The sequence below is a fragment of the Pongo abelii genome, chromosome 11 (assembly GCF_028885655.2).
Source record: "Pongo abelii isolate AG06213 chromosome 11, NHGRI_mPonAbe1-v2.0_pri, whole genome shotgun sequence".
NCBI lineage: Eukaryota > Metazoa > Chordata > Mammalia > Primates > Hominidae > Pongo > Pongo abelii.
Genome location: NC_071996.2, coordinates 144,413,419 through 144,432,712, shown reverse-complemented (window position 1 = coordinate 144,432,712; position 19,294 = coordinate 144,413,419). Strand labels below are relative to the sequence as shown.

Here is a 19,294-nt window from a genome sequence, read left to right as displayed (position 1 = left end):
CTGTGAGGAAGTGCAAGGAATTGAGTAAGGAACTGTAAGGAACAGAGTGTGCAACAGTGAGGAACTGAGTGTGGAACTGTGAGGAACTGAGTGTGGAACTGTGAGGAACTGGGTGAAGAACTGTGAGGAACTGAGTGTGGAACTGTGAGGAACTGAGTGAGGAACAGTGAGGAACTGAGTGAGGAACTGAGTGAGGAACAGTGAGGAACTGAGTGAGGAACTGAGTGAGGAACTGAGTGAGGAACTGAGTGAGGAACAGTGAGGAACTGAGTGTGGAACTGTGAGGAACTGAGTGTGGAACTGTGAGGAACTGGGTGAAGAACTGTGAGGAACTGAGTGTGGAACTGTGAGGAACTGAGTGTGGAACTGTGAGGAACTGGGTGAAGAACTGTGAGGAACTGAGTGTGGAACTGTGAGGAACTGAGTGTGGAACTGTGAGGAACTGGGTGAAGAACTGTGAGGAACTGAGTGTGGAACTGTGAGGAACTGAGTGTGGAACTGTGAGGAACTGGGTGAAGAACTGTGAGGAACTGAGTGTGGAACTGTGAGGAACTGAGTGAGGAACTGTGAGGAACTGAGTGAGGAACTGAGTGAGGAACTGAGTGAGGAACAGTGAGGAACTGAGTGAGGAACTGAGTGAGGAACTGAGTGAGGAACTGAGTGAGGAACAGTGAGGAACTGAGTGTGGAACTGTGAGGAACTGAGTGTGGAACTGTGAGGAACTGGGTGAGGAACTGTGAGGAACTGAGTGTGGAACTGTGAGGAACTGAGTGAGGAACAGTGAGGAACTGAGTGAGGAACTGAGTGAGGAACTGAGTGAGGAACAGTGAGGAACTGAGTGTGGAACTGAGTGAGGAACTGAGTGAGGAACAGTGAGGAACTGAGTGAGGAACTGAGTGTGGAACTGTGAGGAACTGAATGAGGAACAGTGAGGAACTGAGTGAGGAACTGAGTGTGGAACTGAGTGTGTAACTGAGTGTGGAACTGAGTGTGGAACTGAGTGAGGAACTGAGTGAGGAACTGTGAGGAACTGAGTGAGGAACTGAGTGAGGAACTGAGTGTGGAACTGAGTGAGGAACTGAGTGAGGAACTGAGTGAGGAACTGAGTGAGGAACAGTGAGGAACTGAGTGAGGAACTGAGTGAGGAACTGAGTGAGGAACAGTGAGGAACTGAGTGAGGAACTGAGTGAGGAACTGAGTGAGGAACTGAGTGAGGAACAGTGAGGAACTGAGTGAGGAACTGAGTGAGGAACAGTGAGGAACTGAGTGAGGAACTGAGTGAGGAACTGAGTGAGGAACAGTGAGGAACTGAGTGAGGAACTGAGTGAGGAACTGAGTGAGGAACTGAGTGAGGAACAGTGAGGAACTGAGTGAGGAACTGAGTGAGGAACAGTGAGGAACTGAGTGAGGAACTGAGTGAGGAACGTGAGGAACTGAGTGAGGAACTGAGTGAGGAACTGAGTGAGGAACTGAGTGAGGAACGTGAGGAACTGAGTGAGGAACTGAGTGAGGAACTGAGTGTGGAACTGAGTGAGGAACTGAGTGTGGAACTGAGTGAGGAACTGTGAGGAACTGAGTGTGGAACTGAGTGAGGAACTGAGTGAGGAACAGTGAGGAACTGAGTGAGGAACTGAGTGAGGAAGTGAGTGAGGAACTGTGAGGAACTGAGTGAGGAACTGTGAGGAACTGAGTGAGGAACTGAGTGAGGAAGTGAGTGAGGAAGTGAGTGAGGAACTGAGTGTGGAACTGAGTGTGGAACTGAGTGAGGAACTGAGTGAGGAACTGAGTGTGGAACTGAGTGAGGAACTGAGTGAGGAAGTGAGTGTGTAACTGAGTGAGGAAGTGAGTGTGTAACTGAGTGAGGAACTGAGTGAGGAACTGAGTGAGGAAGTGAGTGTGTAACTGAGTGAGGAACTGAGTGTGGAACTGAGTGAGGAACGTGAGGAACTGAGTGAGGAACTGAGTGAGGAACTGAGTGAGGAACTGAGTGAGGGACTGTGAGGAACTGAGTGAGGAACTGAGTGTGGAACTGAGTGAGGAACTGAGTGAGGAACTGAGTGTGGAACTGAGTGAGGAACTGAGTGAGGAACTGAGTGTGGAACTGAGTGAGGAACTGAGTGAGGAACTGAGTGTGGAACTGAGTGAGGAACTGAGTGAGGAACTGAGTGTGGAACTGAGTGAGGAACTGTGAGGAACTGAGTGAGGAACTGAGTGAGGGACTGTGAGGAACTGTGAGGAACTGAGTGAGGAACTGAGTGTGGAACTGAGTGAGGAACTGAGTGTGGAACTGAGTGAGGAACTGAGTGAGGAACTGAGTGTGGAACTGAGTGAGGAACTGAGTGAGGAACTGAGTGAGGAACTGAGTGAGGAACTGAGTGAGGGACTGTGAGGAACTGAGTGAGGAACTGAGTGAGGAAGTGAGTGAGGAACTGAGTGAGGAACTGAGTGAGGAACTGAGTGAGGAACTGAGTGTGGAACTGAGTGTGTAACTGAGTGAGGAACTGAGTGTGGAACTGAGTGAGGAACTGAGTGAGGAAGTGAGTGTGTAACTGAGTGAGGAAGTGAGTGTGTAACTGAGTGAGGAACTGAGTGAGGAACTGAGTGAGGAAGTGAGTGTGTAACTGAGTGAGGAACTGAGTGTGGAACTGAGTGAGGAACGTGAGGAACTGAGTGAGGAACTGAGTGAGGAACTGAGTGAGGAACGTGAGGAACTGAGTGAGGAAGTGAGTGAGGAACTGAGTGAGGAACTGAGTGTGGAACTGAGTGAGGAACTGAGTGAGGAACTGAGTGTGGAACTGAGTGAGGAACTGAGTGAGGAACTGAGTGTGGAACTGAGTGAGGAACTGAGTGAGGAACTGAGTGTGGAACTGAGTGAGGAACTGTGAGGAACTGAGTGAGGAACTGAGTGAGGGACTGTGAGGAACTGTGAGGAACTGAGTGAGGAACTGAGTGTGGAACTGAGTGAGGAACTGAGTGTGGAACTGAGTGAGGAACTGAGTGAGGAACTGAGTGTGGAACTGAGTGAGGAACTGAGTGAGGAACTGAGTGAGGGACTGTGAGGAACTGAGTGAGGAACTGAGTGAGGAACTGAGTGAGGGACAGTGAGGAACTGAGTGAGGAACTGAGTGAGGAAGTGAGTGAGGAACTGAGTGAGGAACTGAGTGAGGAACTGAGTGTGGAACTGAGTGTGGAACTGAGTGTGTAACTGAGTGAGGAACTGAGTGAGGAACTGAGTGAGGAACTGAGTGAGGAACTGAGTGTGGAACTGAGTGAGGAACGTGAGGAAGTGAGTGAGGAACTGAGTGTGGAACTGAGTGAGGAACTGAGTGAGGAACTGAGTGAGGAACTGAGTGAGGAACTGAGTGTGGAACTGAGTGAGGAACTGAGTGAGGAACTGAGTGAGGAACTGAGTGTGGAACTGAGTGAGGAACTGTGAGGAACTGAGTGTGGAACTGAGTGAGGAACTGAGTGTGGAACTGAGTGTGTAACTGAGTGTGTAACTGAGTGAGGAACTGAGTGTGGAACTGAGTGTGGTACTGAGTGTGGAACTGAGTGTGTAACTGAGTGAGGAACTGAGTGTGGAACTGAGTGTGGTACTGAGTGTGGAACTGAGTGAGGAACTGAGTGTGGAACTGAGTGTGGAACTGAGTGAGGAACTGAGTGAGGAAGTGAGTGTGGAACTGAGTGTGTAACTGAGTGAGGAACTGAGTGTGGAACTGAGTGTGGTACTGAGTGAGGAACTGAGTGTGGTACTGAGTGAGGAACTGAGTGTGGAACTGAGTGAGGAACTGAGTGTGGAACTGAGTGAGGAACTGTGAGGAACTGAGTGTGGAACTGAGTGTGGAACTGAGTGAGGAACTGAGTGTGGAACTGAGTGTGGAACTGAGTGAGGAACTGAGTGAGGAACTGAGTGTGGAACTGAGTGAGGAACTGAGTGAGGAACTGAGTGTGGAACTGAGTGTGGAACTGAGTGAGGAACTGTGAGGAACTGAGTGTGGAACTGAGTGAGGAACTGAGTGTGGAACTGAGTGAGGAACTGAGTGAGGAACTGAGTGAGGAACTGAGTGTGGAACTGAGTGAGGAACTGAGTGTGGAACTGAGTGTGGAACTGAGTGAGGAACTGAGTGAGGAAGTGAGTGTGGAACTGAGTGTGGAACTGAGTGAGGAACTGAGTGAGGAAGTGAGTGTGGAACTGAGTGTGGAACTGAGTGTGGAACTGAGTGAGGAACTGAGTGTGGAACTGAGTGAGGAACTGAGTGAGGAACTGTGAGGAACTGAGTGAGGAAGTGAGTGTGGAACTGAGTGTGGAACTGAGTGTGGAACTGAGTGAGGAACTGAGTGAGGAACTGAGTGTGGAACTGAGTGAGGAACTGAGTGTGGAACTGAGTGAGGAACTGAGTGAGGAAGTGAGTGTGGAACTGAGTGTGGAACTGAGTGAGGAACTGAGTGAGGAAGTGAGTGTGGAACTGAGTGTGGAACTGAGTGTGGAACTGAGTGAGGAACTGAGTGAGGAACTGAGTGTGGAACTGAGTGAGGAACTGAGTGAGGAACTGAGTGTGGTACTGAGTGAGGAACTGAGTGTGGAACTGAGTGTGGTACTGAGTGTGGAACTGAGTGTGGAACTGAGTGTGTAACTGAGTGAGGAACTGAGTGTGGAACTGAGTGTGGTACTGAGTGTGGAACTGAGTGTGTAACTGAGTGAGGAACTGAGTGTGGAACTGAGTGAGGAACTGAGTGTGGAACTGAGTGTGGTACTGAGTGTGGTACTGAGTGTGGAACTGAGTGTGGAACTGAGTGTGTAACTGAGTGAGGAACTGAGTGTGGAACTGAGTGTGGTACTGAGTGTGGAACTGAGTGTGTAACTGAGTGAGGAACTGAGTGTGGAACTGAGTGAGGAACTGAGTGTGGAACTGAGTGTGGTACTGAGTGTGGAACTGAGTGAGGAACTGAGTGTGGAACTGAGTGTGGTACTGAGTGTGGAACTGAGTGAGGAACTGAGTGTGTAACTGAGTGAGGAACTGAGTGTGGAACTGAGTGTGGTACTGAGTGTGGAACTGAGTGTGGAACTGAGTGAGGAACTGAGTGAGGAACTGAGTGTGGAACTGAGTGTGGTACTGAGTGTGGAACTGAGTGTGGAACTGAGTGAGGAACTGAGTGAGGAACTGAGTGTGGAACTGAGTGAGGAACTGAGTGAGGAACTGAGTGAGGGACTGTGAGGAACTGAGTGAGGAACTGAGTGAGGAACTGAGTGAGGGACAGTGAGGAACTGAGTGAGGAACTGAGTGAGGAAGTGAGTGAGGAACTGAGTGAGGAACTGAGTGAGGAACTGAGTGTGGAACTGAGTGTGGAACTGAGTGTGTAACTGAGTGAGGAACTGAGTGAGGAACTGAGTGAGGAACTGAGTGAGGAACTGAGTGTGGAACTGAGTGAGGAACGTGAGGAAGTGAGTGAGGAACTGAGTGTGGAACTGAGTGAGGAACTGAGTGAGGAACTGAGTGAGGAACTGAGTGAGGAACTGAGTGTGGAACTGAGTGAGGAACTGAGTGAGGAACTGAGTGAGGAACTGAGTGTGGAACTGAGTGAGGAACTGTGAGGAACTGAGTGTGGAACTGAGTGAGGAACTGAGTGTGGAACTGAGTGTGTAACTGAGTGTGTAACTGAGTGAGGAACTGAGTGTGGAACTGAGTGTGGTACTGAGTGTGGAACTGAGTGTGTAACTGAGTGAGGAACTGAGTGTGGAACTGAGTGTGGTACTGAGTGTGGAACTGAGTGAGGAACTGAGTGTGGAACTGAGTGTGGAACTGAGTGAGGAACTGAGTGAGGAAGTGAGTGTGGAACTGAGTGTGTAACTGAGTGAGGAACTGAGTGTGGAACTGAGTGTGGTACTGAGTGAGGAACTGAGTGTGGTACTGAGTGAGGAACTGAGTGTGGAACTGAGTGAGGAACTGAGTGTGGAACTGAGTGAGGAACTGTGAGGAACTGAGTGTGGAACTGAGTGTGGAACTGAGTGAGGAACTGAGTGTGGAACTGAGTGTGGAACTGAGTGAGGAACTGAGTGAGGAACTGAGTGTGGAACTGAGTGAGGAACTGAGTGAGGAACTGAGTGTGGAACTGAGTGTGGAACTGAGTGAGGAACTGTGAGGAACTGAGTGTGGAACTGAGTGAGGAACTGAGTGTGGAACTGAGTGAGGAACTGAGTGAGGAACTGAGTGAGGAACTGAGTGTGGAACTGAGTGAGGAACTGAGTGTGGAACTGAGTGTGGAACTGAGTGAGGAACTGAGTGAGGAAGTGAGTGTGGAACTGAGTGTGGAACTGAGTGAGGAACTGAGTGAGGAAGTGAGTGTGGAACTGAGTGTGGAACTGAGTGTGGAACTGAGTGAGGAACTGAGTGTGGAACTGAGTGAGGAACTGAGTGAGGAACTGTGAGGAACTGAGTGAGGAAGTGAGTGTGGAACTGAGTGTGGAACTGAGTGTGGAACTGAGTGAGGAACTGAGTGAGGAACTGAGTGTGGAACTGAGTGAGGAACTGAGTGTGGAACTGAGTGAGGAACTGAGTGAGGAAGTGAGTGTGGAACTGAGTGTGGAACTGAGTGAGGAACTGAGTGAGGAAGTGAGTGTGGAACTGAGTGTGGAACTGAGTGTGGAACTGAGTGAGGAACTGAGTGAGGAACTGAGTGTGGAACTGAGTGAGGAACTGAGTGAGGAACTGAGTGTGGTACTGAGTGAGGAACTGAGTGTGGAACTGAGTGTGGTACTGAGTGTGGAACTGAGTGTGGAACTGAGTGTGTAACTGAGTGAGGAACTGAGTGTGGAACTGAGTGTGGTACTGAGTGTGGAACTGAGTGTGTAACTGAGTGAGGAACTGAGTGTGGAACTGAGTGAGGAACTGAGTGTGGAACTGAGTGTGGTACTGAGTGTGGTACTGAGTGTGGAACTGAGTGTGGAACTGAGTGTGTAACTGAGTGAGGAACTGAGTGTGGAACTGAGTGTGGTACTGAGTGTGGAACTGAGTGTGTAACTGAGTGAGGAACTGAGTGTGGAACTGAGTGAGGAACTGAGTGTGGAACTGAGTGTGGTACTGAGTGTGGAACTGAGTGAGGAACTGAGTGTGGAACTGAGTGTGGTACTGAGTGTGGAACTGAGTGAGGAACTGAGTGTGTAACTGAGTGAGGAACTGAGTGTGGAACTGAGTGTGGTACTGAGTGTGGAACTGAGTGTGGAACTGAGTGAGGAACTGAGTGAGGAACTGAGTGTGGAACTGAGTGTGGTACTGAGTGTGGAACTGAGTGAGGAACTGAGTGTGGAACTGAGTGTGGAACTGAGTGAGGAACTGAGTGTGGAACTGAGTGTGGTACTGAGTGTGGAACTGAGTGTGTAACTGAGTGAGGAACTGAGTGTGGAACTGAGTGAGGAACTGAGTGTGGAACTGAGTGTGGTACTGAGTGTGGAACTGAGTGAGGAACTGAGTGTGGAACTGAGTGTGGTACTGAGTGTGGAACTGAGTGAGGAACTGAGTGTGTAACTGAGTGAGGAACTGAGTGTGGAACTGAGTGTGGTACTGAGTGTGGAACTGAGTGTGGAACTGAGTGAGGAACTGAGTGAGGAACTGAGTGTGGAACTGAGTGAGGAACTGAGTGAGGAACTGAGTGTGGTACTGAGTGAGGAACTGAGTGTGGAACTGAGTGTGGTACTGAGTGTGGAACTGAGTGTGGAACTGAGTGTGTAACTGAGTGAGGAACTGAGTGTGGAACTGAGTGTGGTACTGAGTGTGGAACTGAGTGTGTAACTGAGTGAGGAACTGAGTGTGGAACTGAGTGAGGAACTGAGTGTGGAACTGAGTGTGGTACTGAGTGTGGAACTGAGTGAGGAACTGAGTGTGTAACTGAGTGAGGAACTGAGTGTGGAACTGAGTGTGGTACTGAGTGTGGAACTGAGTGTGGAACTGAGTGAGGAACTGAGTGTGGAACTGAGTGTGGTACTGAGTGTGGAACTGAGTGTGTAACTGAGTGAGGAACTGAGTGTGGAACTGAGTGTGGTACTGAGTGTGGAACTGAGTGTGTAACTGAGTGAGGAACTGAGTGTGGAACTGAGTGTGGAACTGAGTGTGGAACTGTGGGGAACTGTGAGGAACTGAGTGAGGAACTGAGTGTGGAACTGAGTGTGTAACTGAGTGAGGAACTGTGGGGAACTGAGTGAGGAAGTGAGTGTGTAACTGAGTGTGTAACTGAGTGTGTAACTGAGTGAGGAACTGTGAGGAACTGAGTGAGGAAGTGAGTGTGTAACTGAGTGAGGAACTGAGTGAGGAACTGAGTGTGGAACTGAGTGAGGAACTGAGTGAGGAACTGAGTGAGGAACTGAGTGTGTAACTGAGTGTGTAACTGAGTGTGTAACTGAGTGAGGAACTGTGAGGAACTGCGTGGGAACACTGAGGTGCTGTGGGGAACCGTGGGGAGCCGTGTGGAACGCTGTGTGTCGGAACGGGGTGAACACGTGGAACGGCCTGAGGAGCTGTGTGGAAAGTGCGTGTGCACCCGCATTAGGGATGGCGTGAAGGGTTGTGTGAGGAGCCGCGTGAGGAAGCGTCTGAGGAACGGCGGGAGGGGCTGTGTGGGAAACGGTAGGGGCGGTGAGGAACCGGGTGAGGAACCGTGTGAGGAACCGGGTGTGGAACCGTGTGAGGAACCGTGTGAGGAACCGGGTGAGGAACCGTGTGAGGAACCGGGTGAGGAACCGTGTGTGGAACCGGGTGAGGAACCGTGTGAGGAACCGTGTGTGGAACCGCGCGGAACTGTGGGGAGCGCCGTGGGGACCCGTGCGAGGGGTTGTCGGGAGTGTGAGGAGCTGGATGGGAAAGTGTGGGGAACCGTGTGAGGAACCGCGCGGAACTGTGGGGAGCGCCGTGGGGACCCGTGCGAGGGGTTGTCGGGAGTGTGAGGAGCTGGATGGGAAACTGCGGGGACCTGTCGGGCGCCGCGTGGAGCTGTGTGGAGCGGGAGGAAGTGTGTGGAACGGGGTGGGGAGCTGTGTGGGGACCGGGGCGGAGCTGATGGGGTTTTCGGGAGCTGCGTGGATGCCGTGAGGACCGTGGGACCCCGAGGAGCCTGTCTGTGCGCGTGGACCGCTGTGCGGGAGCTGCGAGCGCCTGTGGAGAGCTCTGAGTGATGGAGGATTGCGTGAGGCATCGTGTGGGGAGCCGTGTGAGGAAATGTTTGAGGAACGTGGGACACTTTCTGGGGAGCTGTGGGGAGCTGTGGGAGCGAGTGTGTCAGGGACGGTGAGGATTTGCGTGTGCAGAATGGTGAAGAACGCCTGAGTAACGAGGCCCTGCGTAGAGATCTAGGTGAGGATCGGGTGGAACTGTGTGAAGAACTCCACAGAGAACTGTGACCGAATTGCGTGTGGAACTTGCGGGAAAACTTGATGAACGGTGTGACCGGCAGCCATCCCACGGGTGGAGTCCGCATTCGAGTGACTGCCGTTTTCCTCAACGGAGGCATAAAGGGGAAGCCAGAGGAGCTGCGTGAAGAACCGTTTGGAGAAACGTGAGGAAGTGCGTGGGGAGGCGGGAGGAACTGAGGAACTGTGTGGTGAGCTGCGAGCAGCCGCGTGGGAACCGTGCGGGGAATGGCGAGCGCTCCTTGAGGGACTGAGTGCTCGAGCGTGCGGGACTGAGATGTGGAAGCACCGCGTGGGAACCGCGTGACTGTCTGTGTGAGGGACTGGGAGGGAAAGTGCGAGGGACCCTGCGAGGGACAGTGACAGAGACTTTTGAAGGAGCCGAGCGAGAGAGTTTTCGAGGAACTGGTTGAGGAGCCAGGCCCAGAGCAGGGAGGCGAGGCCGGCAGGAGGCGGGCCCGTCTGAGGATCTGAGGTCCCTCCCGGCTTGTCAGGAGCCGCCTGGCCGAGCTTTAGTGGCAGCAGCGGGCGGGTTTTCAGCAGGGCTCGCAGCGTCTGCTTTAGCCAAGGATGGGTCCTCAGGCCATGCGCGCCGCGTGAAGGACAGGTTGGGAGCAGGGTGGCCTGGTGCGGCAAGTCAGGATGGAAGGTCAGGGTTCCAGGCTTGGGATGGTGGAGGCTGGGGGGCCGAGACGGGAGAGCGGGGTGGTACTGGGAGATGGCGGAGCATGACTGGACAGGGAGGCGGTGAGGGAGCAGGAAACCCAGGGGGCTGCTGGGCTCCTTGCTGAAGTGGCTGAATGGCTGGAGGACATTTATGTGGAAGCAAGGAATATGACACATAGCAGAGAATTCACCCTCAGGAATTAAATAATCAAAAACCAAACTAGAGGCCGGGTGCGGTGGCTCACGCCTGTAATCCCAGCACTTTGGGAGCCCGAGGTGGGTGGATCATGAGGTCAAGAGATCGAGACCATCCTGGCCAACATGGTGAAACCCTGTCTCTACTTTAAAAATACAAAAATTAGCCAGGCATGGTGGCACACGCCTGTAGTCCTAGCTACTCAGGAGGCTGAGGCATGAGAATCGCTTGAACCCGGGAGGCGGAGGTTGCAGTGAGCCAAGATCGTGCCACTGCACTCCAGCCTGGTGACAGAGGGAGACTCTGTCTCAAAAAACAAAAACAAAAACAAAACCAAAGAAAAAAACCTAGAAATAGAGTAGAGGTAGTCCCTACCACGTTTCCAAAGAAAAAAGAAAGCAGTCAGTTGTGCTGCTGAGCTGTGAGATGGGCACCCCGAAACCCTGCTCGCAGAGAAGCCAGTACAGCATTCTGGACCCCCTTTGACAGGGAGTCTCAAGAGCTTTCAAATTTTATGTGCCCTGTGAGCTGGTGGAGCTTCTCCTGGGGTTGTCTTCAAGAACAATGATGTCTGTGTGTGCCCCCAGCCCTTGAGGTGGCATCTGCATGCATGTCCTGGGGTGCAGGCTCCAGGGTCAGAGGCCTCGTCTGCCGGCCCAGCAGGTGCTCTGCGAATGCGTCATAAGCCAATGCATACATGAACCAGTAGACATTGGAAATCACTGAAACCCACAACTATTGGGATCATTAAGTCAGTCACAGAGTGTCCATCAGAGGCAATTCCTGGCAGCTATTATGTGGATGGAGTCCATATTTTAAAGAGCCAAAGAGGTAGCAAGAGCATGGAGGATGCTTCACTCTGAGGGGAGGGATGGGAGAACAGGCCGTTAGAGGAAGGCTTGTGAACTGGCTTCTGCAGGACCAGAGGGAGTTTGATGGGAGAGAGGGTAGGTGAACTCTGGGTGAAGGGGAGATTTAAGCTGGCAGGGAGGTAAGTGTGGCAGAGGCCATGGGGCCTGGAGGGCCACATTTAGCTGTGGGGCCTTTTCCCTTGGGTCAGAAGGAGTCGCTGATGGTGTTCGAGGATGGGCCATGGGCTCAGATGAGTCCTTCAGACAGAGTGGAGGGAGGACACACTTGCTGGTGACATCAGCACTCCTGGCTGGTGTCCAGCTGGGTGGCCCAGGGGCAGCAGGGATGGACGAGGGAGGAACCTGAAGGACGTGCTAGCAAGTCCCTGACTGTGACCTAGAGGAGGCCTCTGGAGTGGCGCCCTGGGGTCTGGGCAGGGAGAGGCCTGGGCAGCCTGAGAACGTGTCCATCAGAGTGGGCCCCGCCCCTTGCCCAGCCTCCAGCTTTGAGGACCCACTTGTCAGGGCCTTCGCTGGCCCCTCCCTTTCGCTTCCTCTCCAGTGGGCTCGGGCTTGACCTTGAATGTTCCTCCCCCACAGAACAAGAAAAAGAAGAAGACAGATTTCATTCCGTACCGAGATTCCGTGTTGACCTGGCTCCTCCGGGAAAACCTGGGTGAGAACTTGTGGGTTTGCCTGTCCCCAGGGCTCTGGGGACACCCTGGGCTGTGCCCTTCTTCCCCACTGAGGGGGTGCCCAGTCGCCAGGAGGCCTCTCACCCTTTCTGGGCTGAGGCTGGGAGGTGAACCTGGAGGGTCCAGTCAGTTCATGGCGCTTCTGGAGGACCTGGGGCAATGGCCAGCAGTGGGTTAACGAAGCGAATGTGGGAACCAGGATGGCCCAGGGGGTGGCACAGCACACACCTGCCTGTGTCAGTGGTCCTGGGTCAGGTGGGCTGTGACACCCAGGCCAAGTACTCATCCTTCTCTGGGCCTTGGTTTCCCCATCTGTCATGGGGACCTGGGACTCGATCTGGGAGCTCTGCTTGCTGGATTTTGAGGGGCTGCCATAAACCTCCTCTTCTCTATCTGAGTTCTGAGCAGTGAGACTTAGATGGGGAGGTGGGAATTGAAATGCACCCGACGCTGATCCCATCCATCCCGGAATAACCTCAGAGTCCTCCCCAACTGCATTTACACCTGGAGAGGCTGATGCCCAGGGAGGTAAACTGAGTCTTGGGCTTACCTGGTGAACATAGATGACTGGGGGTCCCTGGCCTCCCTCAGCGGCATGGCTGAGGTGTGCAGAGCCGTGGCTGACCACCTCTGCACCCCACAACTAGCCATGCTGCTCCCCAGCTCAGGCCAGTATTGCAGACCCCAGCAGGCCTGCGGATGGATGGGCCCCGCTGAGAGAGGAGGAGAGTGTGTTCCTTCACCTGAGATGTGGGCTGGGAAGGAGCCCCCTGGTCCAGGCACACCCAGGTTCAGCCCCAGGGCAGGGGCAGAGGAGTCCTCCCACGGAGGCTTTCTTGGGGCCCGTGTGGTATATACTCAGCCCTTCACACTGTCTCTTCAGTCCCTATGGGGACCCACTGGGGACCCATGCCCTGGGGACATGGCCCTGAGGATACACAGTTCCCTGGGGTCAAGCAGGCAAGATCATCTGTCCAGACTTGAAGCACCACCAGGCAGCAGTCCTGAGGGCTGGGGTGGAGTCAGTGGTGATCTTTTCCGACTGCTGAGGTCACCTAGACAGGATTCCCTGAAGAGAAAGAACACAGTCTGTTCCACACGCCACGCATTACCTGATGCTGGGATCCTACTAACCTGGGCCAGGAATCTGATGTTAAATACTGAGGAATATATTTCAAATGAAAACGATAGAAGTGCTTGAAAAAAATATTGAACATAAATGGTATTTATTTTGGAGTAAATACTTTAAAACCCTCCACAACTTTCCTCTCTGCTTTGGGGAAAGGAAGGCCTGATGGTGGTAAAATGGCCCCAAATGTGAGAAAAACACAAAGTAGAAGAGAAATAATGGCAGTGCCTGGTTCAGAGATGAAGGAGCAGCCAAGGAAGGCCAGGTCCTTGCTGTTGTCTGTGTTCATGGGGGCGGGGGTGGCGGGTAAGCCTGTGACTCAGTTTACCTCTCTGGGCCTCAGCCTCCCCATCTGTAAATGTGGGGGGAAGGGGGGAGCAGACATAGCCCTGGGGCCTAGATCCCCCTCTGGGCACAACCTGGTCTTCTTCCCACAGGCGGTAACTCAAGGACAGCTATGGTGGCAGCCCTGAGTCCTGCAGACATCAACTACGACGAGACCCTTAGCACCCTGAGGTGAGTTCTCCAGGGAGACAAGCTCTGCTTCCCGCTCCCTGGTCTTGGGGGATGGATCCTCTCATGCTTGAATTAGGAGCGCCAGTGAGCAGGGGCGACTCTTTGTGAGGGGTATAACCTGGACTCTGTGAGGCTGGAAGGGACTGTTCTGAGGCTTGTGGGCCTGCATGGGCCCTGTTCCATTCCCTCCATGGAGCCTTTGGGGGTGTGCTTTGGGGCTGCAGGCAGCCCAGGGCCTGGTGGCACCAGACTGGGAGAGCTGTGCCTGCTGGGCGAAGCAGTTTACACTCACCTGCCGGCCGGGATAACCACTGGGGATTTTTGGATAGCAAAGGGGGCATAGGTATGTCTTATGGGCAGGGTGGGCACCTGGGGTGGGGAGCCTGGGTCCCTAGCTGTGCTAGAGGCTGCTCGGTTGTTTGGGTCAGTGATCTCTCCCTTCTTTTGACCTTGCACCACCAGTGCTTAAGAGAAACAAAGGGCGTGTGTCTCAATAGAGGTTCATGTACTAGCTGGAAACGTAGACATGCGCATCGGCTGGTACACGGTGTGGGCACAAGCCTATGCACACGTAGATGTTCTCACATTTTCCCTGGACTTTCTCCCTCTACCCTGGGACCACTGGGGGAGAGGACACCACCCTGTCCCTTCTCACCTGGGCCTCAGTTTCCCCAAGTGGGCGAGCTGGAACTGGGTGACCTCCCCTGTAAGTCTTCTCTGGCCTGTGGCCCCAAATGCCCTCCCCAGCGACTTGCCATGGGGGCGATTTCTCACTCTGTGCCAGGCTGTGCTGGCTCAGGTCCACCTCTGGCCTGGCTGCTGAGCCCAAAAGGCTGGGTCTTGGGCAGGGCTCTGGGCACCCTTGGGACCTGCCAGGTGTGGACCTGTCCCGAGCACAGCCCACAGCCCCCTCTGCCACCCAGGTATGCTGACCGGGCCAAGCAGATTCGCTGCAATGCTGTCATCAATGAGGACCCCAACAACAAGCTGATCCGCGAGCTGAAAGATGAGGTGACCCGGCTGCGGGACCTGCTGTACGCCCAGGGTCTTGGGGACATCACCGACAGTGAGTGCCTGCGCCAGCCTATCCTGGACAGGGTTGCGGGGCCTCAGGCTCAGGGGCCTCGCAGGTCATCACATCCTCTCTCCTGGGGCCACCACTTTGCTGACCGCACCCTGGGCTGTGGCAGCTCCACACCGTTCCCAGAGCCCCTCTGGGCCAAATCCCTGTCCCTGCTCCATGTTCCTGGGCAGAAATGCCTCTGGGTGGGAGGCTGGGCGGGAGCCCTGGACAAGGGCAAGTTTCCTGGCCTTGGCCTGGATGGTACCACATGGTTTGGGTTCAGTGCTGATGCAAGTGGGCCAGAGACGGCTCCCCTGGAAGCCCCATAGGCAGGCTGTGGGTGCTGGGGTCACAGCGGTCCCCCGTGTTCTGGAGCTGAAGACCTTCACCACCCTGCTTGTGGCCACACACCCACTGCTGGCCACCCTGGCCTGTGAAAGGCGTGCCTGACCCTCTGGAGACAAACCTGTTCTTCTGTTTCTCTGTCTCTCCCCCTCCCCCACGCTTCCCTCCCCCGTAGCCAACACTGTGCCTGGAGGACCCAAATGTGTGTATTCCCTTTGCTGCTCTCTGCATCTCTGCTTCCAGCCCCAGCCAGCATGAGGGCCTAGGGTGGCACGGGCAGGGAGGGGTGAACCCCAGGGCACCTGCTCTGCTTTCTTCTCCTTTTTGGGGGGCAGAAAGCACTGCTCTCCCTCAGCCACAGGGCCCTGCTCATAGATGTGGGATTCTGTCTGCCTCTGAGCCCACACTCCTGGCTCCTTCCCACCCATATGGGCTACATGAGAAACCAAAGCAACGGGCGAGTCAGGGTGTAGCTGAGGCCTTCTCAGGCTAAACGTGGCCGAGATCAGGTCCTCTGACCCCCTGTGCACCCAAATGCCTGCGAAGGTCAGGATATCAGCACCAAAGGGCCAGGAGGGCTGGAGGGACTGTCCTGTCCCCAGCTCTTGGCTCAGGCCTCCATCTGCAATGCCATTTCTCCAGCTGACCTGACCCCCCACGCCCAGGCCCTCAACTCTGGAAATGCCAGAAGCTCAGCTTTCACAGCGGATGCTGCCAAATCCCGCCCAACCTTTGTGCCTCCTGGCCTTGGGCCTGGCTCCATGGGGCTCAGTGCCTCCCGAGCCTGGCTGCAGGGCGCCCTCCACTTCCCCCACACCCGGTGTGGTCCCGTGCTTGCTGCTGCTCTGCTGTGTGTTCGCTTCCGCTAGGAGACCCCTGGCACCACCCACTCCAGAGATGTCACAGCCCCACCTCCCAGGCCTTAGGGATGCATGAGGCCTAGGCTGGTGGGTGAGCTCCTCGTGGTGGAGGGGAAGGGCCTCCCTCATGAGGGTCCCATGTTCACCTCCTCCAGGATGGTCTCTGGGCCAGTTTCCATGTCAGTGGGCTGAACGGTTAGCACAGCTCGGCCCCACAGCTCGGGGGTGTGTGGTGTCCCAGGCTGACAGTGGGTGCGAGGGGTGGGAGGACAAGTGTGGGAGTCTGTACAGGGTGCTGCTGGGTGACCACGCCAAGCCAGTGGACAGGGTGGGAAGATGCAGGGAGGACAGGCTCCCAGCCCTCAGGTGCAGGGACTGCAGGGCGGCCTGGCAGTGGGGTCTGGAGTGCAGCTGTGAGAAAGCAAGAAGCCTTGCGCAGGGGGTGCAGGGGAGCTCCAGAGTGCCTAGGGCTGTGCCACGCTGCTGCTGGGGAGGGCAGGCCTGGGGGGCAGGTGGGCAAGTGGGCGCCACTGCTGGCCCTGTCCCATCATAGGCAAGGGGTGGCAGGAAGGCCTTGCATGCGCTTGTCCTGGGCCGGGCAGGGCTGCTGTGCCTCGTTGATGGTTTCTGTTTCTTGCCTTCTCTGGGCCCCATCTCTTACTTTTTCCCATCTTCATCTTTTTTCTCTCCCTCCCTCTGTCTGTCTGCCCGCCCTACCCCTCCTCCCCATAGACGTGTCCGACCTTGAGAACAATAATCTTAACCGTGGCGGGACGGTGAATGAAGCCCCTGACCCTCTCTCCACAGTGACCAATACCCTGGTGGGTATGAGCCCCTCATCCTCGCTCTCAGCCCTGTCCAGCCGCGCTGCCTCTGTGTCCAGCCTCCACGAGCGCATCTTGTTTGCCCCGGGCAGTGAGGAGGCCATTGAAAGACTGAAGGTGAGGGCACCACTTGGGGCTTCGGGATGTCAGACTCTGGGAGTGGGGAGCTCGGAGGAGTTAGAGGCACCCTCCTGGGTACAGCCCATCCTCATAAGGGCCATTGTGGAGCATCAGCAGGAGCCTCTGGCGTGTGGCCACCCAGGTGCCCAGTGGCCTATCTCCAGACCACCCACAGCAGCCAAGGCAACCAGTTCACTCGGGGGTCCCCAGGCTGTGGGCTGCACAACACTCAGCTGCTGGACAGGAAATGCCCCTGCAGGACCCTAGACCTAGGTGTCTGGGTGGCCTGTGCCCACACCCATGCCAAGCCTGGACAAGGGAAGATCCAAGAATGAATGTCCAGGACTGAGACTCTTCCTGTTGAGTCTTTAATTGTGTGAGTGGGTGCTTGTTCAAGGAGCAGTGAGCTGGATGGCATCTGTGGGTGGAGAGGTGTCTCGTCCCTCCCCACCCCGCAGCACCCCCTCCAATGGCGACAGCCCCAGGTCACAGCAGCTTCCTTCCTGGCGTCCTATAGAATTACACCCCCTGAGAAGGGCAGTGAGTGTGGTGCAGGTTCCTGAGCCCCCTCCAGGCCATCCTGTGTTCACACCTGCACTCCTGCCTGGGAATAGTCACCACCTCCCACCGCTCAAAGGCATGGTGTGCTCCCTGGTGCCCAGCAATGGGCGGGGATCGTTTTAGGTCTCCACTCACATGCCCCTCAGTGAATGGCTGTGCAGGGGCAGGTGAGCCACACGCCTGGAGACTGAGGGGCTGAGGGGAGAAGGCAGAGGCCCCATTGAGACCGGTGTGAGGAAGGGGATGGGGGCAAGGTTGGGCCTGTGACCCTGGAGCAGAGAGCCCTTCTGGGGTGTTGGGGTCCCACTGGGCTGTAGGTGGGAAGAAAAAGGAGAGACCAGGCTGATGTTGGGCAGTGTCGTCCATGTCCTGAAGAGGGGTGAGCACCTGGGCCTCTTGGCAGCAGCGAGGATGGCTGTGCTTTAGGAGCCGAGGCGCAGCATCTCCCAGGAGCATTTGCTTCTCTTTTCCTTCCAGATTTGTTTTGCGTTTTCCCCATTCTCCTGAGTGTGTCTAAGGGAAAGACACACATTCTCTGAGCTTTACCTTGGTCTTCTGGATGCCTCGTTGCCTGGACAGGCCCAGGAATATGGCTCTCTTGTGCTTTGCAGCCCCTTCTCCTGGCAACCGTGTCTCCATTGTCCTCTCCCTTGGCCCCAGCCCCAGCAGCTCACTGTGCTCTGCCTCAATCCCCAGGAAACAGAGAAGATCATAGCTGAGCTCAATGAGACCTGGGAGGAGAAGCTGCGGCGGACAGAAGCCATCCGGATGGAGAGGTGTGCAGTGGGGAAACTGAGGCCCGGGGGAGGGGTGCAGCCAGCAAGCCCGGAGCCTGGGCAGGATGAGCACTGAGCCCTGCCCTCCAGTGCTGGGCACCTGCACCATAGGGTGGCCACGTCCCAGCCCAGGGCAAACCTGTTCCCTCATCCCCAATGACCCCCACCTTGTACACTGCTGGCTGCTAGCCACCAAGGCCTCAGAGACCTGAGGCCTGAGAGACCTGATCCCTGACCATGGTGCAGAGGGGCCGGTCCCATCAGCAGATGCCCTAACCCAGTGACCAGATGGGACATGCATGGGCACCACCCAGGCCACAGTGGCCACAGGCCCACTGCCCCCATTGGTCAGCCAGGGCTGAGGCCGGTGCTGGAAGCCTTGTGGAGCTTGTGTTGACCTCAGCTCTGTTCCCCCAGGGAAGCCCTGCTGGCCGAGATGGGTGTGGCCATGAGGGAGGATGGCGGCACCTTGGGCGTATTCTCTCCCAAAAAGGTAGGAGCTGTCTCAGTTCTGTGGTACTGCCCTCATCTGAACAGGACCAGGTGAGGTGCTGTCTCAGGTAGAGCCAGAGGGGGCTCCTGGAAGTAGGGGAGCACGGTGGGGCCCTGGCCCAGGCACTGGGGCTGTGAAGCTCACCCATAGTCACACTTTGCTTTTTGTGGAGAATTCGGTCCCCACATTCTCATGGTGGGGCATGCTGGTGGCTTTGGGACATCAGATGGGTCTCTTAGTGGCCTGGAGTGTGGACTGGGCTCTCCAAGGTCAGGGCAAGGCTGAGAAGCCAATGCCCAGGCTGGAGACTGAGACACGAGGGGCCTGGACCTGCCCTGGAGCCTGTGCTGCTCACAGAGCTGGGTGCCAGCTGCCTTCTTAGAACTCAGCTAGAGTCAGGTCTGACTGTTCCAGTGGGGACCCCTCTTTTCCCACCAGGTCAAGCCTAAGGGGTCTTTCAGCTGGGGGCCCTCAAATGGCACAGAACCCCTGGGCAGCTGCTTCAGAGTGTATATGACTCCTGTGCCCCCATCCAGCAGCCCAGGTGGGGCATGGCACACACGCTTGGGAAAAAGTCTTTCTTGTGGTTCTAGTCCCCAAACCCCACACACCCACCCCAAAGGTGGCCGGGACATGGGGACAGACACCTGTGTGTCCATAGCTTGGGAGGGGCTAGGCAGGGCTGTGCTTCAGGCCGGGGGCCCAGCACCTGCTGAGGTCCAGAGGCAGGAAGGGCCTGAGAAGAGCTGTAGGGAGATTCCAGTCCCAGGCAGGGCCAGGACAGGCAGTGTCCTAATGGGGC

The 19,294-nt window shown here is 55.3% G+C and overlaps 1 protein-coding gene across 4 annotated transcripts in view; it reads left to right on the top strand.

Moving 5' to 3' along the window:
* KIF1A (kinesin family member 1A) overlaps window positions 1-19,294 on the top strand; it is a 117,335-nt gene that overhangs the window by 43,142 nt on the left and 54,899 nt on the right. For all 4 annotated transcript variants that reach the window (XM_024243249.2, XM_024243247.2, XM_054550130.1 and 1 more), the window contains exons 11-16: window positions 11,711-11,786; window positions 13,372-13,450; window positions 14,374-14,516; window positions 16,526-16,659; window positions 17,920-17,999; window positions 18,417-18,492. In XM_024243249.2, coding sequence (XP_024099017.1) covers window positions 11,711-11,786; window positions 13,372-13,450; window positions 14,374-14,516; window positions 16,526-16,659; window positions 17,920-17,999; window positions 18,417-18,492 — 588 coding nt within the window. The remainder of the gene's footprint in view (window positions 1-11,710; window positions 11,787-13,371; window positions 13,451-14,373; window positions 14,517-16,525; window positions 16,660-17,919; window positions 18,000-18,416; window positions 18,493-19,294) is intronic.